Source organism: Vulpes vulpes, chromosome 3 (assembly GCF_048418805.1).
Source record: "Vulpes vulpes isolate BD-2025 chromosome 3, VulVul3, whole genome shotgun sequence".
Classification (NCBI taxonomy): Eukaryota; Metazoa; Chordata; class Mammalia; order Carnivora; family Canidae; genus Vulpes; species Vulpes vulpes.
The window spans coordinates 75,595,694-75,623,658 of record NC_132782.1 but is presented as its reverse complement, the minus strand read 5'-3'; the positions used below and the strand labels follow the sequence as shown (position 1 = coordinate 75,623,658).

The following is a 27,965-nucleotide window of genomic DNA, read 5'->3' as shown; positions in this document are numbered from 1 at the left end:
GCTCACACTCGAGTCATCCCAAGGCAACGAGCTCCGCGGAGCCCCCGAAGGAGCGCCCCGCCCCCCAACATCCGCCAGTCCCGGGCCGGGTCAGGGCCCCGCGGCAGCGCCGGAGGCCTGGGAGCGCGTCTGGCTGCACTTCCACGACAGGTACCACCCTGCTCCGTCCCAGGGCAGTTCTCTGCCTCCGAACCCGGACCCACGACCTCCCCTTCAAGCACGGGGCCAAAGTCAGGACAAGCGTTCCCACAGCCGTCCCGCCCGGGCCCGCTCCCGAGGCCCCAGGCCCCTGCCCAGGCCGGGCTGCCACCGGGCTCGGGCCGTCGACCCGGCGGCCCACAGGTGTCCACGCCCGCCCCCGACTCCGGCAGCCCGCGGATGAAGAGGGCGCCGCCACCGGGAGGCCATTCCGCGAGGGTGCCCGGGCGGCAGGGAGGGCCAGGAAATGGCAAGCGTCTGTCCGTCGGGGCCGGGCCGGGCCGGGCACAACTTGGCGGCGAGCGCCGGCAGCCGGGAGGCTGGGCACGACAGCACCGAGGCGGCCGACGACCGACTGGGGCCCGCCAGGGCCGCGCCAAGGGGCCCGGAGTCGGGTCCGACGGCGGCTGGGAGCGCCAGAGCGAAACGGCCCCGGGCGGGTAGACGGCACCGGCCAATGACCCAGCAGCCCCGCCCGGACGGCGCCGCCGCCCCGCCGCCCGGGCCCAGAGCCGCGCCAGCGTCGGCCCGCGCGCGCCCGCTCCGTACCTGCTCCGCGGCTCCACGGGCGTCGGGCCGCGGCTCTCCGCGGGCAGCTCGAGTGGGTCCCGGCTCCGGAGTCCACAGCCCGCCCTCCCCCCTCACGCTCCGCCCCCGGCGCCGCGAGCGCCCTCACGCACGCGCGCACGCGCGGACGTCACTTCCGGGGCCCTGGGCGCGCGGGAGGAGGGTGTCGCCGCGGGCGGAGCGAGGTGGCGGCGGCGAAGGCCTGTGCCCGGTGCGTGCCGCCGGCTGCCTGCGGGGCCGCGAGGGCTGCGGAGGGGGCGCCCTGGGCCCGTTGGGGAACGAGACAAAGGGCCTTAAAACCACGGGTTGACCCAAAAGCCGCTTACAGCACGGCGTAATGAGACTCACAAAAGTAAATAACAGGCAGTACTGACGGCCGAGTCGGGTGGAGCCCCGAGCTCCATCCCGATTCGAGAGTGCTGGGGGCAGCGGCTGCGTGTGTCCCGGACGCGTCCGTGGCAGTGACTGGAGCACAACAGCAAAACGGCCGCGCCGGGGAGAGCTGGGCCGGCGTCCCGGCTCGCTGAGCGCTGCCTCCGCGACCTCGGACAGGTTGCCTAGTTCCTGCCTTTATTCGTTATCTGCAAAATGGAAATTGATTGTTCCTAAACGCTGAGGGATAGCAGAACATGCCACCCCAAAACGTGAGAGTAGACACAAGACAAGCTCTGAAACAGACTGGAATATTCCTTCATGAGGGAAATGTACATTTACAAAGGAAATCTCCCTCTAAAGGTGTCTCCCGCTCTATACCCACAGGAGGATGACAATCGCAAGACACTTATCAATGGAGAAGACACTAACTGCAGAGCAGACCTTAAGCTCCTTTACTTTTCTTTCCCTGGTCGTCCCGTGCCTGGCCCTCCAGTTACCCCCCCCCCCCCCACACACACACCCCTTTCTCTTGTCCACCTGAAGATGGTATTTAAGTTAGCAGTCTTCTCCCTGGTCTCTTACGAATGTGGAGGTATCCGTGTTGATAAATTTCTATTTGTTTTCCCCTTGTTAATCTGCCTTTCACTTCTCAGGCAAGAACTCAGAAGAGTAGAGGGAGAGTTCTTTCCCTTCCCCTACAACCACACTGTACACTAGGCCGAGGATACTGGAGAGTATAAAACACAAGTACCTACATACTGAGAAGCTTACATCCCAGAGGAGAGGTGGAGGAGACAACAAACAAGTTATTTACAGTAGTACAAGAGATGGTGATCATTGTTATGAATAAAAGGAATAATGCAAGGAAGAGGAATAGAAAGCACAACGTAAAGTCTGCAGTTTTAGAGTGCAGGGGAAAGCCCTGAGAAACACTTGAACACAGGGCGAGGGAGCTAGCCATGCTGGTATGCAAATATTCAGGCAGATGTTCTATGGACAAGGAACAAGTGCGAGGGCCTCTTGACACCAACCTATGTAGGTATAGCAGAGTGAATTAGGGGGAGGTATAAGAGATCAAAAGGTAGTGGGCAAAGTAACTAAGGGGCTAACCCCTAGGTCAATGTGGGAAGGAACCAGCAAAGCTGAGGACACTGGTAGGTCTGACTCATTGGGGCCTTAAGTGGGACAAACTACCAGACATGCCTTCTCCCTCAGAGAAAGTGGGGTGGGAGGCTATTGGAAAGGGGCACCTAAGGTTATATGGCTTAACCATATAACCTAAGGTTTAACTATGAAGCCATGTTTTAGGTCTTGAATTCAGTGGTTCTTGATAGGTATATGGATATTCATTGTATTATTTTTAATTTCAAAATGTGTTATTTTTGTATATGCATTTATTTTTTTAGAGAGGGATAATCTTTTTAAAGATTTTTTTATTTTAGGTCAACCCGGGTGGCTCAGCGCTTTAGCGCCGCCTTCAGCCCAGGGTCTGATCCTGGAGACCCAGGATGGAGTCCCACATCGGGCTCCCTCAGTGGAGCCTGCCTCTCTCTCTCTGTGTGTGTCTCTCATGAATAAATAAATAAAATCTTTTTATTCATGAGAGACACAGAGAGAGGCAGACACAGGCAGAAGGAGAAGCAGGCTCCCCACAGGGAGTCTAATGCAGGACTCCATCCCAGGACCCTGGGATCACGACCTGAGTCCAAAGCAGATGCTCAACTGCTGAGCCACTCAGGCATCCCTGATTTCTAGTTTTGTTCCACTGTAATTAGAAAAGACATTTTCTATGATTTTTCAAAATAAATTAAAACTTGTTTTCTGTGGTGATTATGTGATGTGGTACAGGTTATCTAATGCTACTTGGTGGAAATATTTGCAGTATATAAGCATATCAAATCAATGCATTGTACACCTAAAACACAATGTCATATGTCAATTGTATCTCAGTAACACTGAAAAATTTTAATTAAAAAGAAAGACTCAGGGATCCCTGGGTGGCTCAGTGGTTTAGCCCCTGCCTTCAGCCCAGGGCATGATCCTGGGATCCTGGGATCCTGGGATCAAGTCCTGCATCAGGCTCCCTTCATGGAGCCTGCTTCTTCCTCTGCCTGTGACTCTGCCTCTCTCTCTCTTTCTGTGTGTGTGTGGGGGGGAAGGGGGCTCATGAATAAATAAATAAAATCTTTAAATAATCAATAAAAATTTAAAAAATTCATTTTCTGGCCTAAAATATGTTCTACTCTAGACAGTGTTTTATATGCGTTTGAGAAAAATATGTATTCCATTATTGTTAGGTGAAGAGTTCTATATATGTCTGTTAGGTATACCTTGATTATAATGTCATTCAAATACTCTCTCCTTTTTTTTTTTTTTTAAGATTTTTATTTATTTATTCATGAGAGACACACAGAGAGAGAAAGAAGCAGAGACACAGGCAGAGGGAGAAACAGGCTCCATGGAGGGAGCCCGACGTGGGACTCCATCCCAGGTTTCCAGGATCAGGCCCTGGGCTGAAGGCTACGCTAATCCGCTGAGCCATCAGGGCTGCCCTACTCTTTCCTTCTTAATCTTTTTTCTGGTTGTTCTATCCATTATTAAAAATGGGTTACTGAAATCTCCAACTATGGTTGTAGAACTATCAATTTCCCTTAATTCTGTTCTTTGTTTGTTCCATATGCACTTGGTGCTCGTATGTTAGATGCATATATGCTTATAATTGTATTTTTGGATTAAACCATATTCTGTATATAATGTCATTATTTCTTCTTTATTTTAAAGATTTATTCATGAGAGATAGAGAGGCAGAGACACAGGCAGAGGGAGAAGCAGGCTCCATGCAGGGAAGCCGATGTGGGACTCCATCCCTGGTCTCCAAGATCAGGCCCTGGGCTGAAGGTGGCGCTAAACCGCTGAGCTACCCGGGTTGCCCCATGTGGTTATTTCTTATAACTGTTTTTCTAATGTAAAATCTATTCTAATAATATAGCCATCCCAAACTCTCCTTTGTTTGCTGCTTGCATGGAATACATTTTTTCATCTGTTTACTTTCAACCTCTTGGTGTCTTTGAGTCTAAAGTGAACCACCTTTTACAGACAACATATAGATGTAGCTTTTTTTTTTAAAAAAAAGGTTTTATTTATTCATCACACACACACACACACACACACACACAGAATGGCAGAGACACAGGCAGAGGGAGAAGCAGGCATCATACAGAAAGCCTGACGTGGGACTCGATCCAGGGTCTTCAGGATCACGCCCTGGGCTGCAGGCCACGCTAAACCACTGCGCCACCTGGGCTGCCCTAGATGTAGCTTTTAAGAAAACATACTCTGCCAATCTCTGACGTTTAATTGGAGACTTTAATCCATTTACCCTAAAGTAATTACTAATAATGACTTTTGCCATTCTGCTCTGTTTACTGTATGTCATATATTTTTTGTTCCTCAATTCTTCCATTACTGCAGTTTTTGTTATGTACTTATTTTTCTATAACCTACCATTTTTTTGGTAAAGATTTTATTTATTCAGGGATCCCTGGGTGGTGCAGCGGTTTGGCGCCTGCCTTTGGCCCAGGGCGCGATCCTGGAGACCCAGGATCGAATCCCACGTCGGGCTCCCGGTGCATGGAGCCTGCTTCTCCCTCTGCCTGTGTCTCTGCCTCTCTCTCTCTCTGTGACTATCATAAATAAATAAATAAATTTAAAAAAATATTTAAAAAAAGATTTTATTTATTCATTACAGACAGACAGAAAGGCAGAGACACAGGCAGAGGGAGAAGCAGGCTCCATGCGCGGAGCCTGAGGTGGGACTCGATCCCGACACTCCAGTATCACACCCCAGGCCGAAGGTGGCACTAAACCGCTGGGCCACCGGGGCTGCCCTATAACCTACCATTTTGATTCTCTTCTCTTTTCTGTATATTTTAAATTTTATTTTCTTTTTTTTTAAGATTTTATTTATTAATGAGAGACAGAGAGAGGCAGAGACATAGGCAGAGGGAGAAGCAGGCTATATTCTGTACCTATAAATCTGTCCCTTTCATTTTATCTTGTTATTGTCACAGATTTCATCTTTATAAATTGTATGCCTATCGACACAGGTTTTTTTTTTTTTTTTTTTAAGATTTTATTTATTCATGAGAGACACAGAGAAGCAAAGACGAGACACCAGCCGAAGGAGAAGCAGGATCCCTGCGGGGAGCCCGATGTGAGATTCAGTTCTGGAACTCGAGGATCACGTCCTGAACCGAAGGCAGATGTTCAACCGCTGAGCCACCCAGGCGTCCCTTAACACAGGTTTACTATTAATGTTTTTATGTACGGGTCTTTTAACTCACATAGGGAAAAGTCTTTTTAAAAAGATTTATTTTTAAAAAAATATTTTATTTATTTATTCATGAGAGAGGCAGAGAGAGAGCCAGAGACACAGGCAGAGGGAGAGGCAGGCTCCCTGTGGGGAGCCTGATGCTCAACCGATGGAGCCACCCAAGGGCCCCAATGTTGGCTTTTATATCTGGCTGGGTATTTATCTTTCCCCGTGTTATTTCTCCATGTAGTTTTAACTTACTGTCTAGTGTCATTTGCTTTTCAATCCAAAGGATTGGAATTCCTTTGGGCATTTCTTATAGTACAAGTCTGCTAGTAATGAATTCCCTTAGCTTTTATTTATCTGAAGATGGCTTAATATCTCCTTCACTCTTGAAGACTAATTTTGCCAGATATAGCCCCTTTTTTTTAAGATTTATTTATTTATTTGAGAGAGAGAGTATGAGTCAGAGGAGCAGATGGAGAAGGAGTGAGAATCTCAAGTAGATTCCATGCTGAGCATAGAGCCCAATGAGGAACTTGATCTCTCAATCCTGAGATCACAATCTGAGTTGAAACCAAGAGTTAGATGCTTAAGTGACTGTGCCACCCAGGCACCCCTAGATACAGAATTCTCAGTTGACAATTTTTTTTTTAATTCATGAGACACAGAAAGAGAAAGGCATAGACATAGGTGGAGAGAGCAGCAGGTTCCCTGCCAGGAACCCAATGCAGGACATGGGACTCGATCCTGGAACCCCAGGATCACACCCCAAGTCGAAGGCAGATGTGCCCAACCGTTGAGCCACACAGGTGTCCTATCAGTTGACAGGTTTTTCTTTCAACACTTCAAATATTATGCCATCCCACTGCCTCTGACCTTCATAGTTTCTGATAAGAAATCAGTTTATATTCTTATTGAGATCAGTTTTATGTGATGGGTTTGTTCTCTCTTGCTGCTTTCAAGATTCTCTTTGACTTTCTTACAGTTTGATTATGTTCCTTGGTGTGGACCTCTTTGAACTTATTTCACTTGGAGTTCTTTAAGCTTCTTGAATTGTGTTTTTAAAAATTTATTCATGAGAAACAGAGAGAGGCAGAGACACAGGCAGAGGGAGAAGCAGCCTCCCTGCAGGAAGCCTGATTTAGGCCTCAAACCCAGGACCCCAGAATTATGCCCTGAGCCAAAGGCAGATGCTCAACCAGGTACCCCTTTTATATATTTGCCCCATTTGCTTTATCATTTGTTCAAGCTTTCTCCCTATACACACACACACACACACACAGTTGTCCTGAAGAATATAACTAAGTTGCAGGCATCATGCTTCTTGATTCCTACATATTTCAGTGTGTATTTCCTAAGAAAGATATCTTCTTAGAAAACCAAAGCAGAGGGACACCTGGGTGGCTCAGTGGTCCCTCTCCCTCTGTTCTACCCCCCTGCTCATGCTCACCTGTGCTCTGTTCTCTCAAATAAATGAATAACTAAAATCTCTGGGGAAAAAAAAGAACTTTCCCCTCTACTTCTTTCATGTAACTATTTCTGCCAACATAAATTCATGGATTCTTATTTTATTCAGTGGGTTATAACCCATTACAGTTGGCCCTTGAACAATGTGAGGGTTAGAGATACTGACCTACTGTTGAAAATCTGCAAATAACTTTTGGCTTCCCAAAACTGAACTACTAAAAGTTTATTGTTTACTGGAAGCCTTATTGATAACATAAATAGGTGTTAATACATATTTGTATGTTATATATATTATAACATGGTATTCTTACAATATAATGAGTATAGTAATAGTATAGGGTGATGTTAAGCATCTTTTCATGTGTCTGTTGGCCATTTGGATGTCTTTTTTGGAGAAATGTCTGCCTATTTGGGGGGGTGGTTAGGCGGATTAATTTTGGGTATTGATTTGTATAAGTTCTTTATATATTTTGGATACTAACCTTTTATCAGATATGTCATTTACAAATATCTTCTCCTGTTCTATTGGTTACCTTAGAAGACAACTGTTGTGTCCTTTGCTGTGCAGAAGAAGCTTTAGATTTTGATGTCGTTTACAGATCTTTTTTTTTTTTTTTTTTTTGAGCATCACACAAAACAGAGAACTTTATTCATCCGTACCATTCCAGAGAAAAGCAGGCTCACTTTGTCTCAATGTGTTTCCATTTATCCTGCTTCTTTTCCTCCTTAGCTTCTATATCCTTCTTTCCACTTCTGCCAGAGGTTTCAGGTAGTGATAGCACTTGGCTCCATAGGCCATACCAAGGAATAGAGAAGAGTAGTGGCTGCGCTTGATGAGCAGAGACCTGCACTGGTAGCACCATCTTGTCTGTAGCCTTAACCAGATTTTTTTGATAAATACAGAACAGTACTGTCAATGTATTTTCTCTGTTTATTCATGAGAGACACAGAGAGGCAGAGACACAGGCAGAGGGAGAAGCAGGCTCCATGCTAGGAGGCTGATGTGGGACTCGATCCTGGGACCCTGAGCCAAAGGCAGCCACTCAACCACTGAACCACCCAGGTGTCCCCGTAATAACATTCTCTTTTCTCTAGTTTACTTTATTGTAAGAATACAGTATATTTTATTTTATTTTATTTATTTTTTTTAAGAATACAGTATATTTTATATATATAACATACAAAATATATTGACTCTTTATGTTGTTGGTAAGGTTTCCAGTCAGCAGTAGGCTACTAGTAGTTAAGTTTTGGAGGAGTCAAAATTACATGTGGATTTTCTTCTGCCAAAGGGGTCAATGACCCTAACCCCTGCATTGTTCAAGGGTCAAATATACCATCAAATTTTAAAGGTGTGGTGGTGGGGAAGCTGGAGCTCTACAGGTACTGAAATGGACAGATCTCCAAAAGATAGTGTTAAATGAGAATAGTAAGGTGAGGTGGTATGCTACCTTTTTTTTTTCTTTTGGTATGCTACCTTTTGATTTCAATATAGATATATATTCTCCTAGGATGTATATCTCCTTCTAATATATATGTGTGTGTGTGTGTGTGTATGATATATATTCATATGTTCTGTTCTACAGTATATATATTCATACACAGAGAAAAAAAGGGAAAGAGAGATACATGTATACATTCTAAAATAGCTATTGTATATATAGGAAGAAAATTATTTTTAAAAATTGGGTCATGTGATTGTGGAGGCTTGGTGAGTCCGAAATCTGACAGGGGAAACTAGCAAGCAGGAGGCTCAGGAAAGAGTTGCATTTCAAGTCCAAAGGTAGTCTTCTAATGAACCAGGAAAAACTAATACTGTAGATGAAATCTTTTTTTTTAATAATTTTTTTCATTTATTTATGATAGGCACACAGTGAGAGAGAGAGGCAGAGACACAGGTAGAGGGAGAAGCAGGCTCCATGCACCGGGAGCCTGACGTGGGATTCGATCCCGGGTCCCCAGGATTGCGCCCTGGGCCAAAGGCAGGCGCTAAACCGCTGCGCCACCCAGGAATCCCTGTAGATGAAATCTTAAGGCCATCTGCTGTCCGAATTCCCTAGTGCTTGGGGGAGGCCAGTCTTTTGTTCTATTCAGACCTTCAACTGACCCATACTATGGAAGGCAATCTGCTTTACCCAAAGTCCACTGATTTGAATGTGAATCTAATCCAAAACACCCTTACAGAAACAACCAGAATAATATTTGACCAAATATCTGGGCAGTGTGGCCCAACAGAGTTGACACATAAAATTAACCATCACAACTCTGCCCCTTGTCAACTTAACACCCATCTCTTTATTTTTTTATTTATTTTTTTAAATGTTACTTTTTTTTTAAATTTTTATTTATTTATGATAGTCACACAGAGAGAGAGAGAGAGAGAGAGAGAGAGAGAGAGAGAGGCAGAGACACAGGCAGAGGGAGAAGCAGGCTCCATGCACCGGGAGCCCGACGTGGGATTCGATCCTAGGTCTCCAGGATCTGCCCTGGGCCAAAGGCAGGCGCCAAACCGCTGCGCCACCCAGGGATCCCAACACCCATCTCTTTAAATCATACTTAATCTCCTACTGAAATCTCTTTACCTGGTGGGATGACCCAAACTTTCATTCATGAAAGGTTTGGGCCATTAGTAGTCCTACCTAGACTGGGTTGTTGTTTTCCATTGGCTTTAATCACAGGGTATGGTAATAGTAAAATACCCTTAAAGGTCTCCTGTCCCTACACTGGAAGGTTGTTTGACAGACTTTGAGTGAGTACCTCTTTTCCAGGCACTGTTTTAAGCACTGGGATAGTTGTGAATGAGAGGCAAAATCTCTGCCTTCAGGGAGCTTATTGAACTTATTTAAAAGGAAATAACATAAGATTATTACTATTGGTAATAAATGCTATAAAGGAAATAAATCAGGTAATGTGGTAGGTAGATAGACAATAATGGAAGTATGCTTTACATGGCATGATCAGACAAGGTGTCACTGAACACAAACTAGGAAAGTGAACCAGCCCATGAGAAGGCTAGGGGAAGGGCAATCCAGGGAGAGGGAATGCCAATCACAAAAATCTGAGGCAGGAATGGAAAAAGTCCAGAGTTGGGATCCCTGGGTGGCGCAGCGGTTTAGCGCCTGCCTTTGGCCCGGGGCGCGATCCTGGAGACCTGGGATCGAATCCCACGTCAGGCTCCTGGTGCATGGAGCCTGCTTCTCCCTCTGCCTGTGTCTCTCTCTGCCTCTCTCTCTCTCTCTGTGACTATCATAAAAAAAAAAAAAAAAAAAGAAAAGAAAAAAAAAGAAAAAGTCCAGAGTAGAAGATGGGAAACAGGGAACAGAGTGGTATAATGAGGCTGGGAATGCATAGGAACCAGATCAAACATGGTAAGATCTTTCAATTTCATTCTAAAAACAAAATAATTTAAGTAGGCATGCTGGAAGATCTAATCAACCTTTTCGAGACTATTTTGGAGAATAGATTGGAGGGGATAATCAGGGATCAAATTAAGCCAAGAAGCCTTTGTAGTAATGCAGAGTGAGAGATGATGGTGATTCAGACAGGTGAATTTGTGATGTTTTCAAGATACATCCTGAAGACAGATTCAAGACTTGGCAATGGACTGCAGCAGGTGAGGTAAGGAGAGGAGTTCAAGATGACTCTCAGGTTTTTGTTGACTACGTGAATGGTGGTGCCATTTCCTGAGATAGAGAAGATGGAATAAGGAAGATATTTGGGGTAGGAAGAGGAAATAAAGAATTCCATTTGGATATATTAAGCTTGAGATGGCAAATAGATACTGAAGCAGCAGTATTTAGCAGGTTATTGGGTATATAATTCAAGGCTGAGGAAAGAGGCCTGGATAGAAGTATAAATTTGAGAGTCATCAGCATATAGATATGTTAGTTATTGATTGCCTCTTATCTCCATATTCATCCTTCATTGCCTCTGCAAAAATTGGGTTGGGACCTTTGAATATTTTTTCCTTTACCAGTTAACATGATATTAAGCTTGATAGTAAAGGATACTGATGAGACATTGCTAAGAGGAAAGGTATTTTCCTTTCTGCCCCCCCCCCCCCTTTTTAAAAGATTTTATTTATTTATTCATGAGAGACACACAGAGAGGCAGAGACACAGGCAGTGGGAGAGGCAGGCTCCCTGCAGGGAGCCCAATGTGGGACTCAATCCTGGGTCTCCAGGATCAGGCACTGGGCTGAAGGCGGTGCTAAGCCACTGAGCCACCCAGGCTGCCCTTCCTTTCTGCTTCTGGTGTAATTGTTCACAGCCCAGCTTCTCCAGCACCCAGCTCCTGCAGAGCATGGTAATCAGCAGCACAAAGATGCCAGCAGCTTTCCCCAGCACTCACCTTGGGTATTGACTTTGATAAAACACTTCCCTGAACAGATTTTCCCAGCACCCTAGGGGATGGATTTCCAGTAAGTTCCATTAAGCATAGCACTCCAGTGACTTCTCTGCCTTTCAGTGAACCATGGCTACGTCCCCTCCAAAAAGGTCTGATACCAGCTCTGGGGGAGGGGTTTTTCTTCCTTGGATCGTCTATTTCTAGCTCTATGTGCTACTCCTATATTCTTTATAGTTATCACTACTATTCATTAGCCAATCCCTCATTATTCCAATCCAATTATAATTAGCAGTTATTTATATTATTTAATATAATTATATTAAAAATATAAATTGGGGCACCTGGGTGGCTCAGTGATTGAGCATCTACCTCTGGTTCAGGTCATGATCCCTGGGTCCTGGGATCAAGTCCTCCATCAGGCTCCCTGCAGGCCGGTGTTTCTGCCTCTCTCTGGGTCTCTCATGAATTTAAAAAAAAAAAAAAAAAAAAAGATATAAATTGTTCAGATTACTGCATGTTTTTTTTTTTTTTTCTCTTGACTAATACAAATGACTCAATGCAATTCAGGCAAGATCACCGAAGAAGGAGGCAGTACAGACTGATAAGGTCATATAAGGTCCCAAGAAGTCTCTATGTTACTCTCCATTTTGAATGGGTTAGATGTGAAGGTATGTGGAATAGCAATAGGTGGAGCAGAAGCAACAGAGTTCAATTTCCTCTCCTGTCACCCCAGTCAGCCATTATAAGACAACACAGCCCCTTTTTGTGGCACGTCAGCAGGGTCTGAATTTTGGTTGGCCTCTGCTGCATGTGGTACCTACCTGCATTGCAGCCTGCAAAGGCTTCTCTGTTAGCTACAACCAGAGTTGGAATTTCCCTACTGGCCTCTTTCTTGGGATCTTGCATTTATTTGGAGTATCTTCTGAAGCCAAAATGTTTGAAAAACATTGGACTGCCTTCACTGTGTAGAGCAAGCTCCCGGTTTCACCTTGAGTACTCCAGGCAAGGTAGACCGACATCTCTGAGGAGTTCTTTCAAATGCTGCCCCTAGACCTTGAATCTGTTGGTTATATTGCAACTTTCACACCTACAAGAGGTGTTGGCCTGCCAATATCAGCATCAGAGACATGCAGAAACAAGTGACAGAGGCTGCCCATGCTTGTGCCTCCTTGTGACCCCTGTCAAGGCACTGAAGTATGTCTTGGTTGTGTAGGGCCAAAATAGGAGAAAAGATGTACAGGGTTTTCAGTTATTGGAATTATGGGTCCTTAACAAGCTGTCATGTGAAACCCCTTCCTAAAAAAGACAGGATGATCATGTGGAGAAGTTGAGGATGAATGAATGGCTACTGCCTATAGCCCCTAAAGTCATGGGTAGTTGAGTATCTGGAGACCCTTCCACCTAACAAACATCACTTTCTTGTACATTATCATGAGGATACCTGGGTTGGATTATCTGGAAATTCTACCTCTGTATCTTAATCCACAAACCCGGGCTGTCCCAGGGGTGCTGCTGCCATAAAGGAGTCAGGAATGCCATCCCAGCAGGGAACAGCACTGACAGGGTTCAACTCAGGCAATAAACCCCATGTCTGTGGAATCCTCTGGGATAAAGGCCCAGCCAATATAAGTGATAGAACATCCCTGCAGGTGACTCTAAGGGTCTTCCTCATGTTCTGCTTCCCCGAACTGATGATAATTTCCAAAGAGAGCTGCATTTGTTAGCATAAAATTAGGCAATTGGGGGAATGCCTGGATGGCTCAGCGGTTGAGCACCTGCCTTCAGTTCAGGGCATGATCTGGAGATCCGGGATCTAGTCCCACGTTGGGCTCCCCACAGGGAGCCCGTTTCTCCCTCTGCTTGTGTCTCTCATGAATAAATAAGATCTTTAAAAAAAATTAGGCAATTGGATAGACTATTCCCTGAATATGTCTGGAAGCAGATACATTCTGCCTTGATTTCTGGGACTGCCAAGTGAACAATGCCATCCTCATTTCAGCCAATAGTGATGTGGTCAGCTCACCAGGGAAGTCCCTATTTTTGTTAGGAAGCTCTTGGTGAATGTAGTTTCCAGGAAAAGTATTTTGATTATCCTTTCCAAGTAGAGGAGGGTGAAGCTAACTTATCTGTTCATTAGGGTCTTACAAGTATCCTCTGCTGCCGTGGTGGAAGTAGACACAGAGCTTAGAGAGAAGGGCTGAAAATGCTCTTCAGATCCTAGCAGGCCAGATGAGAAAGCTGAGTTGAAAAGTCAGGGACCTCAGTGTAAAGAGCACCTAACTGCCTGAAAATAAGTTGGGAGCAGTGCTGGACAGTGTCACTGCTAGGGCTGGCTACCAAATGCTGGGTGAGGGATTGGTCAGAAATGGAACCACCTTTAAAATGATAAAGACAGGGCAGTCATGAGTGGCAGGGGTGGGTGGTGGTAGTGGTGGAGATGACATGGTGAGAGTAGGGACAGTGGGCAACATAAGCTGAGGCAGAGCTGAAGGTAAGGATGTAATGTTGGAAAACACACTAATAAAGACATTTATAGAAGTTGATACACATTCTGGGGACTTAAACCTACTCATGATACCATCCAATCCCTTTACAAAAATGAAAAGGTATAAATATTTCAACTCAACTCTTAACATACATTTCTTTTAATGGAGGTCAAGCTCCAAGTTTTGTGGTGTTTTGGGGTTCTATTTCTTAATTTTAGTAACAAAAGAGAAGTATATATATATCTATTCCAAGATCTACTAGGGCTAGGCCATCTGCCAAGATCACATGATATAGGAAAAAACCCAGAGTCTGTAATATATTAGGAGAATCTTCTAAAAGTCATGGTTTGTGGGTGATTCAGGTTGCTACTGAGATCACAGAAGGGTGGAAAAGATACATCACAACATGATTCGGGCCCCTTTTATGAAGCACTTCTGGACAGTTTAAGATGACTCAATTCAAAGTCTTTCCTGTAGTTGCCTTGGATTTTTTTTACAGATGTACAACAGTCCTGAACGTTTCTACTTAGTTACAGGTGGTTGGAGGTGTCCAGCACTGCTCCCAACTTATTCATGTCACTGCTCAGGAAGAACAGGTATGTGAACGAAGAAGTCCTTAGCAGTCAGGAATGGGACTACCCTGTTCCTAAGTCTGAACATGTTACTGCATGTATGTGAGTGGATGGGGGATTCTGGAGGAGGAGGTAAAAGTGTGGCCATTGGATCTCGTAGATAACCTGGATCTATGACTTCTGGAATAACACTGTCAGTTTTTCTCTGTATTTAGACTTTAGAAGAAGATATTCATCTTAGGGAGAAATGAGATACCTAATGTTCACAGTTAATAAGATCACTGTAGAAATGACTAGAGAAGGAAAGAAAAGCACATAATTACCCTTGCTCAGAACAAGAACTACCTTCATTAGCATCCTATTCATATAGGTGCTTCGTTTTAAAGTTATGTTAGAAATAAAGTTTAAAACTGTGTTTAAAAAATAGAGAACACTAAAATACAGGATAGGAAGAACAAAATGGTAAGGAATCAAAAGAAAATTAAAGGTAAATAAAAGCTAAAGGAACATGCTGTAAGTTAAACAAATCAAAATGAGAAGTAAGTAAAGCTAGCTAAGAGGTCATCTTCAAAATGATGACAAAGGGGATCCCTGGGTGGCGCAGTGGTTTGGCGCCTGCCTTTGGCCCAGGGCGCGATCCTGGAGACCCGAGATCGAATCCCACGTCAGGCTCCCGGTGCATGGAGCCTGCTTCTCCCTCTGCCTGTGTCTCTGCCTCTCTCTCTCTCTCTGTGTGACTATCATCAATAAATAAAAAAATTTAAAAACAAAAAACAAAATGATGACAAAGGAATAAACAGGCAGGGTTGACACCCAGAGTCTAAAGGCCATAAGCCCCAAGCCAGGCACACAAGAGCCCCTGAGCTAAATTAAAAAGCCATATATTCCATTATTCTCTTGATGCCAGGGGTACCTGAAGGAGGGCCGAGGCCTCAGGCATACTTCCCCACATGGTTGGGCTGCATAGCACGTCTGCATGGTGAGGCCTGTAGGCTGCAGGAGTCTGATCCTGGACCATCTCACCACACCAGGGTCCAACCAGGCAGCCAGCACTTACCTCTGCTCATCATCCGTGAGTGGGGCCTGTCTCCAACTAGTGACTGTGTGTCTCTCACTAGAAGGGCAGTACACTGGAGACCCCAGCTAGCCCCTCAATGCTCAAGGGCACGCAAGACCCACACATCAAAGAAAGTCTCTCCTTTCCTTCTAGAGTATCTGCTCTTCAAATTTTCACTGGTAGAAGCTAGGTGAAGCCCTAAGCCTGAGAGGTGGGACACTGAGCTGCCAAGAAGAAGGGAGGGCTCTACTGAACACCTGTGAGGATTTCAGAAAAGGACCCTGGGTTTGAATCCTGACTTTGTTACTTACTGGCTATGTGCCTTTGAGGAAATTACACCTTCATGTTGTTCAGTTTCCAACTTGTTAAGTACCATTAGTGTATCATTACCATGTGATTGTGTGTGCAATAAGTAGGTCAGGGAATAGACTTGGCACAGGTAATGCAGTGCTTCTGTTTAAAAGTCAGTGTAATCAGAGATTTAAGGAGGCAGTTGGAGGGTGGCACAGCTAACCCAGCATTTCAGAACTCACCTTTCTGGGTTAATCCATGAAATGACTCCAAGGGACACCTTGATGAGGACACTTATTAGCCAGGAAGATGTCAACTCTGCTTTCAGAGGAAGGGCAACTTATGTCCATTTTCCTTAAGGAAGGATCTTAACCACTGAGGCTCACATAAGCTTAGAGCCATTTATGTCTCCCTTGAAAGAAGTGGTGACACAATAGGAGGGCTTTCTGTCAGAACCACCTGACATAGTTGTGAGCCACAAAGTGACTATTGTGGTATTTTCTTCCCCTGGATACCTCTCAATATAAGAGGGCAGAGCTGTATGCTTAGGCTGGGTGGGCACACTCCCACCTGTGGAACAGAGACAAGTCTAGAGTAACTGCAGAACCGCCTTCCATGGGGCCCATCTCCCTTTAACTTCAAGCCAGGGCAGAAGTTCAGCTGTTGGTTTCAGGAAAGAACCTATTTTATTTCGCTGAGCATCCCCAAACATATATCATATCTTAAGCACAAATCAAGACATTATTTGCTGGCACAGTGCTGGGCAGAGGAGGGATGAAATAAGTCTCTAAAAAAGAAAGGCACAGCACCCAGGTTCTAATTCTTTAATGCCACATGAGGGTATTGGGGCTCCATACACCAAAGCGCTCACAGACAGGTAGTAAATAAACATAGGAAGTGTTACACCATTTACACAAACCCAATACCATACAGAAGGAAGACAGTGGACCCAGGTGACCTCCCGTGCTCCAGAAGCAAACTGTTCCTATACCCAATCTTTGTTCCCACCTCCTCAACCCCTGCCAACCCACCCTTCCCCCAATTAACATATGTATACATATATGTTTCTTCCGGAATTCCAAAAAGTGCCTCTTCCACTCCAGTTCCCCACACTCCGGCTTCTGATGAATAAAGCCTCCTCTTTTAAGGATCACAAGCAGGCACTACCTTCATGAAAGATCCCCAGCAAAAAGGTACCCAAGAAAGCTTAACTCAGAATCAAATATGGCCAGAAAGTATACCAAAGGATATTTAAAATTCTATCTGGGATCAAAATGATCAGCAGGACTAGTTTTTGTTTTGTTGTTGTCATTTGTCTTAACCTCTTCAGGATCCAGCTTAGACCAAGATCACACACTGAGGCTCACCCAACTTTGTGGTTTGCAAATGTCATTCTTCTAGTCCTCCAACAAGCAACCCAGAACAGGAAGATTATGTCACCTGACCAGCCTGAGGCACAAGGCTCAGACAGCTCCCAGAATATCCTAAGCCCCAGGAAGAAAGAATAGAAACTTTCAGAGCACAGTTGACTGCTTTCCACATGATAAACACTGGACAGCCTCGTGAGTTAACCAAAGGTAGAAGAAGGATGGTGATGACTCCTCTATTTCTTCTATTTAGAGCGTTACCCAAAGAACTCCTCCATCTGGGATGCTGTGATGTGTTTCATTGTGGTTTTGTTTCAATCTTTTTTGTTGCCATTAAGTTTTTCATTTTTATTGAATTTTGTTATGGCTGCTATTGCACCATACAATCCTATCTCCTAAAACTTTTACCTTCCCATCCAGTGAGCATGACACCTGGGAGAAAAGGTGCCCAAAGTCAAACATAATGGAAGCTTCCAAAGGCAGGCACTTGGTTTGACCCATCAATATTACACACAAGAATTCTATGAAAATATATTCCCTTTCCATTGGGAAGAAGCACTCATCCTTTGGAGCCCTCCTTCCTAACCCAACCCTGTTTATGCTCTGGACCTGACCATTTAGAACTGAGAAGGGAAATAACTGGGAGAAGTCACTTCCTCAGATATGACCTTTATTTGGAGACCATTACTACAAAACCACCACATCCAGGAGCACTTTTCATCCTGGCCTTGGCTTCTCATCACAGAATGGCCAAACGAGGCCACTGAACTCTTTTATTTCATTTGGAAAGGGCTCTAAGCTGGCTGCCAGTATCCCTACTCTCCCTGGCCCACTGGCCCAGAGCCTTGTCTCTCCCACAGTGGCATAGAGTATACCACTGTAAGGGAAACACAGGGGCAGAGTGGGTCCCAAGGGGTGTCTCTAGCAAGGGGCATGGGGACAGTGTTCTTATCCCCTGTCCCTGTGTCCCTAAGCTAGTCTTTTTTTTTTTTTTTTTTTAAGACTTTAATTATTTGAGAGAGAGAGAGCATGGACAACAGAGAGCATGAGTGGGCAGGAGGGGCAGAGGGAATGGGGGAAAGTAGGCTCCCTGCTAAGTGGGGAGCCTGAGGTGGCTCAATCCCAGGATCATGACCGGAGCTGAAGGCAGACACACCCAGCAGACCGAGCTGCCCAGGCTCCCCCCCAAAGCTAGTCTTCAGGGCCTGTTTTTGAGCAAACTTACATTTGATCAAACAAGTCACGATCTTATACGTATGAATTCTAAATAACCAAGTACTGTGATACTCTGTGCCAGGGGTGGGAACAAGAAGGAACCAAGGCCAGTTTACTGAAAGCATTGGGATTAATTGTCTGCTTTCTACTCACACTGCCTTTCTTCTCAATACCTTGCCTCAGTGTCTGTCCAAAAATGGATTTGTATTAGGCAGTAACATCAACTGGAGTAATTTAAACGAAAGACTTCTGTTAGAACAAAACATGAGCCATGCTACCAGACTAAGCTTCAAGCAGGGACACCAACTCGAGAATCGTGATGATTTCATTTGTGGATGAGAACAATAGCAAGAACATATATCTCAGAACCTGAATGACCGACTGCACTTTCCTCTTAGAGCTCAGTCTATACTTCTGTTCCACCATATGAGATAAAACGTAAGAGTGCAAAACCACACCCCGGAATCCTGTTCCACAGAGGGTTAGAAGGTCACTGCCCCATGAAGGAATCCAGCCAGGTCCCAGGGCTCCGCCTTCTCTTCCTCAAAGGTATGCAGATGTCTTCAGTTCCCCCTTGCCCTACCTCACCAATCCAGTCTTGTAGGACTGAAAGTAGTGACGCTGTCCTCACCAAGTTTTTACATATAAAAAAAAATCTCTATACACTCACGATCACAGGGAAAAGCCTTTAATGCAGCACAGAAATGTTATGTTCCAATTACTGATGCTGCGTAGCTCCTCCTTTAGGAAATGCATGCATATCCTGCTTAACTGCCCCAGCTTGCAGATGGAGCAAGAAGAAAATGCAGTGGGAGCTGAACCTTGTGGATCGTTACCTCTCTGAGATGTGGAGGGTAAAACATGATGAAGCTTTGCTGCTATCATCCTACAGTTCCTGGTATAGCTGTGCCTCCCCCCAATCCTTTCTTTGCTTCCTCAGAACAGAAACTCTCCTAGGAGAATGTGAGCAGCAAGAACAGGGTTTAAAAAAGAGGGGGCTTCTATCTATGGAGGTTCACCACAAATTGGATGCTGACACATGAAATGGCAGCCAAAGAGATTCTGAGCCTCCAGAAAGGATGTTTTGTCTCAAAGAAAACAGAAGATCTACGCAACTTGCCTGCTTGACTCAGGGAATCTTCAAAAGGAACCTCTGAAATCTGCATAACAGCCCTGAGAAGATAACTGTTCAAGCAAGGAAGGTTGGTGGAAAGTAGGAGAAGCCAAGGCCCTGAGGTAGGGCTGTAAACATTGTGCTTTTCTAAGGCCAACCTGGTACATGGCTTTGGCAACTATGGTTACATCTCCAAAAGGTGGTGAAGAATATGTTTCAGAAGGAAGAGTCTTTCCACATCCTAAAATAAAGTGTGGAACTATACCTGGGGGAAGAGGGAGAGAAGATGCTTCTTCTTCAGTCAGGGGCTGTGGGGTGGTTACCTGGGTAAATCCCCCATTATATTCTGTGTTTATACCTATACGCTAGGCACAAGGAAGGGATAATTGAACAGGGCTGAGGAAGTGATTACTCCTATATTAGTTTGGTAATGTGGCTCTAAAAAGGGTAGAAACTCTCTTGCAAGGTCAAGAGAGTGACAAAACCTCTCTGGACTTCCTGGTCAAGCCCTAGCTAGCCAGACACCATCAGCCTCAGGCAAAGTCTGCTGTGCCTTGAGGAAAGGTCAGGGGAGTGCAGGTGCCAAGTCCCTGTGGACCACAAGCCCTGAGCCTGACCCCGAGGTACAGCCGGGAGACTGGAGCTGCCGGGAGACCTCCATCCTTTTGGAGCTGTGCCTCAGGACTTGGTCCTCACCTCAGCAGGTCTGGGGCAGTCAGTATCCCTTCCAGGGATCTTATTCCCAGAGCCACTAAAGAGAATGGACACCCTCCCTGACAGGACTCTGTTCCCTACTAGGGCTACTCACCACCATGTGATCTTGAACTCATAGATGGGGCGCTTGCAGTAGTAGTGGTTGATGAGGTGCTTGTCACACACCCCGATGCACTGGTGGTCCACGATGAGGCCCTGGGCTGAGAGGTCTGTGACCAGGCAATGCAGTAGGTCATAAACATCAGCCACAGCCTCCCAGGGCCCAAAAGACACATCCACTTCGCAATGGTGCTCAAAGAGCTGCCCATCACTCTCGCTCCGCTCGAAGCGCAGGGAGTTGAGAAGTGGACACTCATAGGGGGTGATGGGCATCTCTTCCTTGAAGACACAGACCTTGAGCTTGGCAAAGCGGGCCTTCCGCTGTACTGCACGCAGCCGGGCAATCTCCACAATCCGCTCCAAATGGTCTATGGGGGTGAACACAGCAGCCATTACTGGGACAGGGATCAGGGAGGTGGGGGTGGAGGGTGGGCAAGGCAGTGTCAGGGCGCAAAGAGAGAGCCCCAGTGAAGGCAGGGTCCAGCAGGGGAGGGAGGTCCCAGGGAAGGGACTCTGGAGGCCTTTGAAAGGCACAAACATAAATGGGGATCATAAGTTGCCATGACAAAAGGAAACCAAAAAGATGGGATGAAGACAATCCTTTTGAAATGTGATTTGATGATGTCATAGGCAAGGTGGGCCCTATTTAACCTGAATCTTCCCAGTGGGGAAGGTGGGGGGGGGGGGCGGGCAGAAAGGGGAGCAGGAATCTCTCCAACCTTGAGTAATATAGATGAATCTTGGACTCACTTCTTCTGGGTGCAGACCTAGGCATGGACAGATGCCTTACAACAACCCTCCTTCCCAAATCTCCACCACCCTGGGCGGCTGACCCCTCACCTTTGTAATAGGGCATGAGTCCCAGAAATGCCTGGCGCACTTTCTCCCCCTTCAGAGGCTGCATGTTTTCTAGCTGCTCCAGGAGGGGCCCGATGGCATAGTACTGGGCCTCTTTGTACACAGCCCGCACACGCTCCCGGGGCGGCAGGTCCCCTGAGCGCAAGAAATTCAGCACATCTCTGAGCGGGAAGGAAAGACAGTTTGGTGAGAAGGAGCTAATGGACCTGGGCAGTGTCACACAGAGGTTAGAGCACAGAATTTGGAACCAGACTACCAGCTATGTAACGTTGGGTAACTGAACCTAACCTCTCTATGCCTTGATTTTCTTATCTGTAAAATGGAAGAAAATAAAAAACTACCCCATAATGGTATGAAGGGATTAAAGGAGTTAAGAGATAAAAAGTCCTTGGAAGGGATCCCTGGGTGGCGCAGCGGTTTGGCGCCTGCCTTTGGCCCAGGGCGCGATCCTGGAGACCTGGGATCGAATCCCACGTCGGGCTCCCAGTGCATGGAGCCTGCTTCTCCCTCTGCCTGTGTCTCTGCCTCTCTCTCTCTCTCTCTGTGTGACTATCATAAATAAATAAAAATTAAAAAAAAAAAAAGAAAAGAAAATACCTGGCACAGGGTAAGCCCTCAATATACATTAATAGCTGTTATTATCAGTATCATTAATATTATATTTATAATTTAAAAAAATATTATATTTATAATTATTAGGGTTTTTTTGTTTTTATTAGGTATTGTTATTGGGTATACATAAGAATACTGGAAAGATATGATTTCTAGGTTTATATATATAATATATATAAATTATATATATATAAATTGAGGTATAATTAATGTGCAAAAAAGGTACAAATCTTAATCATATAGTTTGATTTATAACCACCATCTACACCAAGATACAGGACAAAACATTTCCATCTCCTTAAAGTTTCCCTCTGCTTCTTCCCATTCGATCCCAGAATTATTCTATTAACGAAGATCAATTTTGCCTCATCTTGAAATTCATAGAAATGGAAGCACACAGTACATTCTCTTCTGTGCCTGGCTTCTCTCCTTCAACAGAATGTTTCTGAGATTTATCCCTTATGTTATATGTAAAAAACTAAATGGCACGGCATGGTATGGATGTACTATAATTTATTTACCCTTTCTCTTGTTGATGGACAGTTGAGTTGTGTCCAGTTTGGGGATCTCATGAGTAAGCTATGGTGAATATTCCTGTATAAGACTTTCTGTGGATACACATACCAACTTCTCTTGGGTAAATGTTAGGAATAGAATTGTTCAGTCATAAGGTGAAGTGCATGCTTAACAAAAGGGTTGTAGCATTTTACATTTCTACCAGCAATGTAGAAGGGTTCTCCATCTTCTATATATCCTTGCCATTAGTCTTATGTGGTAGCTATACAGACATCAAATGCCTACTCCTAACGCCTGAACAAACTGGTCCCTGGAATGAATAAGATCACATATTGTATTTTCTTAAAATAAAAATTCAGTTCTTTTAATTCTATCTTCAGATTCTTTAGTGCTAAGAGTAATCAGATCCATCACTGGTAGGTGTGGGAAGGTCTTTTCTGTAAAGATATATGAGTAAAGCCAAAGATCAAGATGTTGCTTAAGTAGTTAGTCTATAACCATGACGTAACACCAGCTAACACTTACTAACTACTAATCTGTGTCAGCCACTATTCATGTGTTGTTCCATTTAATCCTTTTAATACATTGTGGGTTAAGTGCCATTTTAGGTCCATTTTATAAATGAGGAAAAAGAAAGGCTCTGGTTAAGGAATACCCTTACTCAAGGAGCCATAGCTAGCAGAAGCCCAGATGCAAACATAATTGACTCCAAGCCCATACACACAGTGGTCCAGACTCTAGTGCAAAGTGCTATTCACTGATCACAATGGGAAACCGTCCCAGGTGGCAGCCCAATCAGACTTCATCATAGGTGCTGGTGGCATATAAAGTGTACCAGCAAAGAAATGTACCTGACCAAATGCCTTAAACCCCTACTTTATTTTATCTGAGTCTTTAAGCAACTTCATCTGCTGATGATGAATCATAGGCCATAGGAGTCCAGCAGCCTGAGGATAAATGCCATTTATCCTGCTTTCTGCCACACCCTTGCCTGTCTCTGACCCTCTCCAGCTATGGTCACGTGGCATGGGCGCATCAACCTAGAGCCAAACTCTGTTCCCTCTCCCCACAACCCCTTTCCAAATCAGTCCTCTAGGATCTTAAGCAAACCTTGGTCTGCTCCGAAAAACATAACCCCAGGGCAAGGCCCAGCTAAGAGTGCTGTGGGAGCTGCCAGCTGGGGCCAGTACTTTCTTCCCCGAAAGAGCCTGCAAACAAAAATCTTTTTATAGCTCTGCAGAATGATGTGACACTTTGTTTTCTCAGCATTGGACGCAGCTAACAGCCCAATGGGGACACCCAGATGGTTCAAAGTAAATTGTTTGACCAGAGATTCCTTTCTGTGGATAAAAATGACCTTCTTCCCAGTGTGGGCAATCCTACTTGGAGGAGTGATAGAGGAGTAGTGGTTGGAGATCTCATTTCTGCACCCCCACCCCCCACCCCCCCTAGTCAATTTGTTGAAGGTCAAGAACCATGTGAGTTCTCTGGTCATCTCCAAAGTTAGGCCGAAGATGCAAAGAGCTTTAGCCACATGCTCTGGAAGGACCTGGCCAGGGGTCATACCAAGGCTCCTTATGTAATTGGCATGGCAGGCCTGTGAGGCAACTATAATTATTTCTCATTTCACAAATAAGGAAACTAAAACAAAATCTTTACATTGCTTATGTGTAAGGTATCAGAAGTCCTTTCTTGGGAAAGGCTATTTTCTCTATGTTTTAGTGTTAAAATGACAGTCACAATTGAAGGTGCTTTTTTAAAAAGACTTTTCTTGGCAAAATTAAAAAATGGCAATCATATATTGGCCCTTCCCTCACCATTTTTGTTCATGCATTTTAAACTATTGAAGGAGGTCTGAGAACCACTGTCACACTCCACATCCCTCCCTAACGGCAACATGGAGCCCCAGAATCTGAATCTGATGATATTCCCCAAGAGGTTGTTTTGGAACTCCCCCACCTCTAGGTGCGATCACACCTATTCCACACAGATGACAACGTCCTGGTCTTCAATTTCATAGGACAGCAGCAGTTTCATCACATCCAGCCAGTATGTGTCACCTGGGATTGCTTGTCCTCTCTGGGAAAGAAACTATGACTTCTGATCCCCCTCAATAAGCACATTTACTAAATTGCATCTGTACATTTGTTATCTCCTCTCCTAGGTATTATAGAAGACACCAAAGCCCCAAACTGAAGCCCATGACACTCACTAGGACTACAAAACTGATCACAGAGGGAGAAACATACCCAAAGTGGGTGCCATCCCGGTCAATGAAGTACCGGCCCTCGGCGTCGGTGGGGATGTAATGTCGCCCGCTGAACATGGCCGCCAGCATGGTGTCTTCATAGCGCCGCAGGGTAGATAGGCGTGTGGTGAAGTGAGCCCCTCCAATGTTAAGGGGGACAACCTCAGGAAACTGGAAAGGAACCACCAGTGCTTTCAGCCCGGCACTGGGGAATGAGAGCAGGGGCTGCTCTGTCGGCCGTCTCCTTGGGTCTCATTAGTGCTGCACCATCCGGGCACCCAAGGCTACAATCTGGGAGTCTCTCTGAATGCTCTTCTCTCTCCTCCCTTTCCCTACACCCTTCAGTTGCCAAGTCCACCCCACTGTCCCTCTGATAGCCATTAAATCAGGCCTCCCCATGCCAGTTCTACTGTCTCTTCTCTAGAATGAACTTAACCATTTTTATGCCCTTGCTTATGCTGTCTTCTCTGTCCAGAACGTTCTTCCCACTCTCCCTCTGTCCATCTAGCAAATGCAACTGCCATAGATGTATGTGGTGTGCGTTGCTCACTGCACAGGGCACCCGTCTGTGAGTGGTCTGCTAGCCCAGCTGTGTGCCCCTTCTCTAATGCACACCAAGGCACCATATAGGTCAGCAGCATCCACTCATTCTAAAAATTTCCCTTCAAGTTTCCTGATTCTGTGAACACTTAGGCTCTTTTGTCCCTCACCTGCCCCCAACACAGAGTTAACTAAATAGTCCCTCCATGTGCCCTCACTATGTGCCCAGCTCTCCTCTATTATAGTTCCTAGCATGATACACTGGCAGTTATTTACTCCTGTCAGCCCACCCTTCTAGACGCCAAGGTTCCTGAAGGCAGGGACACATTTTATTCACTAATCACAAGGTCACCCACAGCAGAGCTCATCGATGTTTGTGGAATCATTCCAGGCATCCACTCCACATTCTCTGTACCTCATCACTTCTCTCCTACTTAATCTGTAGTGTGAGATCAGGCCCCAGCCCAGCTAAGGTTCTGGAGGCAAAGGCAGGGGAGGAACAGGGAATGATGGTAGAGACTGGCCCAGAGAAGCTCTGGGTTCTCTCAAGTGCTCAGGACCTTTTTTAGGGGTATGGGGGTAAGAGGTGGGAATATCTTTCACTGCTTGTGGTTTTAAAAGAAATGAAGCCAGTTCTAATTTTCCCACAAACCTCCAGATTAACTACAATTTTATACTAGTGCACACTTTTCAATATTACAACATCTCTCAGGCTCCAGTGTATATTTATCTAGATAGTCCTTTCCCCTAGCTTTGCAGTATAGTTGACATACAATGTTACATTAGTTTTGGGTATAGACACAGTGATTTGACAGGCTTACACCTTATGGTATGCTGACCACAAGTGCAGGTGCCACCTGCCACGATACATTGCTATTATGGTATCATGGACTGTGCTCCCTGTGCTGTACCTTTTATCCTAGTGACTTTTTCATTCCGTAACTGGAAGCCAATACGTCCTGCTTCCCTTCACTCATTTTGCCCATACCTCCACCTTCCCTCCTTCCCTCCCCTCTTGTAACCACTGGTTTGGTCTCTGTATTTATGAGTCTATTTGTGCTTTGTTTTGTTTTTTTTTTTTTTTTTTTTTGTCTTTTAGATTCCATATATAAGTAAAATAATATGAGCTTTCAAATTCTTTGTGAAATAAAGTAGGATATAAATACATTAAATCAAAGCTACCCAGAGCCTAATGCAGTGCCTGGCTCACAGTAAAGACTCAAGTATGCCTTGAATGAATGAGTGAATAAATGAATTTTAAAAATAGTATGTACAGTTCTTGTGTATGTACACACTGTTACTCTTCTGCAACCAAAGGACAGCAAATACCTTCTACTTACTCTATAGCTCCTCTAAAACTACTATATATGCATACCAAGGACTCAAATATTATTTTGGGATAATGATACTTTACATTTCTGGGGTTCTTTACACCTTTTCCAAGGACACCTCATATCAATCCAAGAATTTGCTCCATAGTAGAGCTGAAAAGACCGAGGCACACAGGAAAAAGCAGACAAAACAGCTTTAGGTCTCACATGGAACAATGTACCTACGGGGGAACAGGCCTATGGTCTCTGGGTCCTGCACTTTCTTTCAAGCCACATTGTTTCTCCAGTGACAGTGCACAAAAAAGAAGCACCACAGCGTTCCTAGGCTCCCCCCCCCCCCCCCCCCCCCGCCCAGCTGCAAAGAGTACTTCTAGGGTTTTGCTCATTGTCACAATGTTTCATGATGTTGAGAGTATAGGCTTCCAATCCCCCTCCCCGTGCCCCCTGAGGCTGCCCCTTCTCCTAGGACTGCACACATCACAGGGCCCACCCACGTCCAGCACTACCTTAGCTCCTGCCTCCTACCTCCTAGCCGCCTCCTTCGGGGCCCAGGAGGGCTCCACCTCCCTCCTCAGGGCCACTTCGGCCCTAAATACGATCCTGCCACACGCGTCAAGCCCGGTGGGAGCTGCACAGCACAGCGGCTACAGAGGGAAACCACGGAGCTGTCAGGTGCGGCTGGACACGTGCACCCACCGGCCTGCTCCTCGGCTGCAGAGTCCCTAACCGCCACGGCCGGGGCAGCTGGAGACTGCATCTCCCGGAAGACACCCCCTCTGGGGGCTCCGAGGTCCCCTCCCACCGCCACCCTCCCTCCTCGTCAGGGTCGGGGCGGGCAGCGGGAGTGCGGCAGTCCCGCGGCCGGTGGACCTGGGCGGAGGGTGGGGGTGGCGGGGCCGCTGTGCCCGCGGGCGAGCAGACACGCCGGTGGGCGGGGAGCAGGCCGCCCGCTGACCGCAGCCTCCGCACCGCTCGCAGCCCGGGGTCAGCTCCGCCGGGCAGCAGCTGCTCCCGGGCGCCCCCGACGCCCCCCGACGCCCCCCGCAGTACCTCCTGGGGCAGCAGGGGCAGCGCGTGGCCCGCCTGCGTGGCCGTCGGGGTGGCCGGCTCCAGGAAGTCGTCCTCCGCGTCGGAGCTGGACATGGCACCGTCCGGGCGACGGCTGTCTGGCTCCCGCCCCGTGACTACCACCATCCCTCTGGCTCTGGGCGGCAGGCGCGGCTCCGGGCGGGCGGGCGGCGGCGGCCCGGGCACTAGCGCCGAGCAGCCCCCAGCATGACGCGGCGCGGCCGCCGGGCGGGCCGCGGGGCCCAGGGCGCAGCGCGGCGGCGGGAGGGCGGCCGCTCCCTCAGCGCCAGCGGGCTCGCCGACCACCGGCCCGACCCGGCCGCCTGCCGCTATTGGCCGAGGCTCCGCGTGCCCCGCCCCGATCGGCAGGCAGCTCGTCCACTCCAAGAGCAGGCAGCGCCTGAGCAGCCACTGGGAGGCGGGCCTGCCTGCGGCCCTGCTCTGATTGGCCGTCGGGCCAGCGGAGCCCGCCTCCCGCCGTCTCTCGCGCGCTGGCGCCTCTACGCGGGCTCCGCCCGTTGGCTCGGCTCGGAGGGTGCTTCCCGCCGCGGGGGCGACGCCTCCTGAGCCGAGGGGAGGCGGGGCTCGCCGTCCCGTCGTGGGTCCGC

At 46.6% G+C, this 27,965-nt stretch overlaps 1 protein-coding gene, 1 long non-coding RNA gene and 1 pseudogene across 20 annotated transcripts in view; 1 reads left to right on the top strand and 2 right to left on the bottom strand.

Annotated features, from left to right (window-relative positions):
* Positions 1-27,645, bottom strand: part of RABGEF1 (RAB guanine nucleotide exchange factor 1) — a 92,591-nt gene extending 64,946 nt beyond the window's left edge. For 9 of the 18 annotated variants that reach the window (XR_012000501.1, XR_012000502.1, XR_012000503.1 and 6 more), the window contains exons 1-4: positions 27,340-27,645; positions 24,420-24,589; positions 21,025-21,203; positions 20,180-20,552 (exon numbers count right to left, since the gene is read on the bottom strand). Coding sequence is in view for 9 of the 18 variants with exons in the window: in XM_026017513.2 (XP_025873298.1) it covers positions 20,180-20,552; positions 21,025-21,203; positions 24,420-24,589; positions 27,340-27,483 (866 nt within the window). In the remaining 9 variants the exon portion in view is untranslated. Of the gene's footprint in view, positions 1-747; positions 855-10,405; positions 10,606-17,057; positions 17,475-20,179; positions 20,553-20,903; positions 20,953-21,024; positions 21,204-24,419; positions 24,590-27,339 lie in introns of those variants that run through there. The other 9 variants (XM_072752767.1, XM_072752770.1, XM_072752768.1 and 6 more) reach the window with 7 other exon arrangements.
* LOC140598262 (uncharacterized) lies at positions 5-26,224 on the top strand. 2 transcript variants are annotated; one of them, XR_012000504.1, is made up of 4 exons: positions 1,201-1,317; positions 5,270-5,442; positions 14,286-14,351; positions 24,335-26,224. It is a non-coding gene; the product is annotated as an uncharacterized lncRNA (long non-coding RNA). The 2 variants fall into 2 exon arrangements; XR_012000505.1 differs by lacking the exons at positions 1,201-1,317; positions 14,286-14,351 and adding an exon at positions 5-150.
* Positions 7,512-7,835, bottom strand: LOC140598261 (ATP synthase subunit e, mitochondrial pseudogene; annotated as a pseudogene).
* Positions 27,646-27,965: the final 320 nt, after the last annotated feature.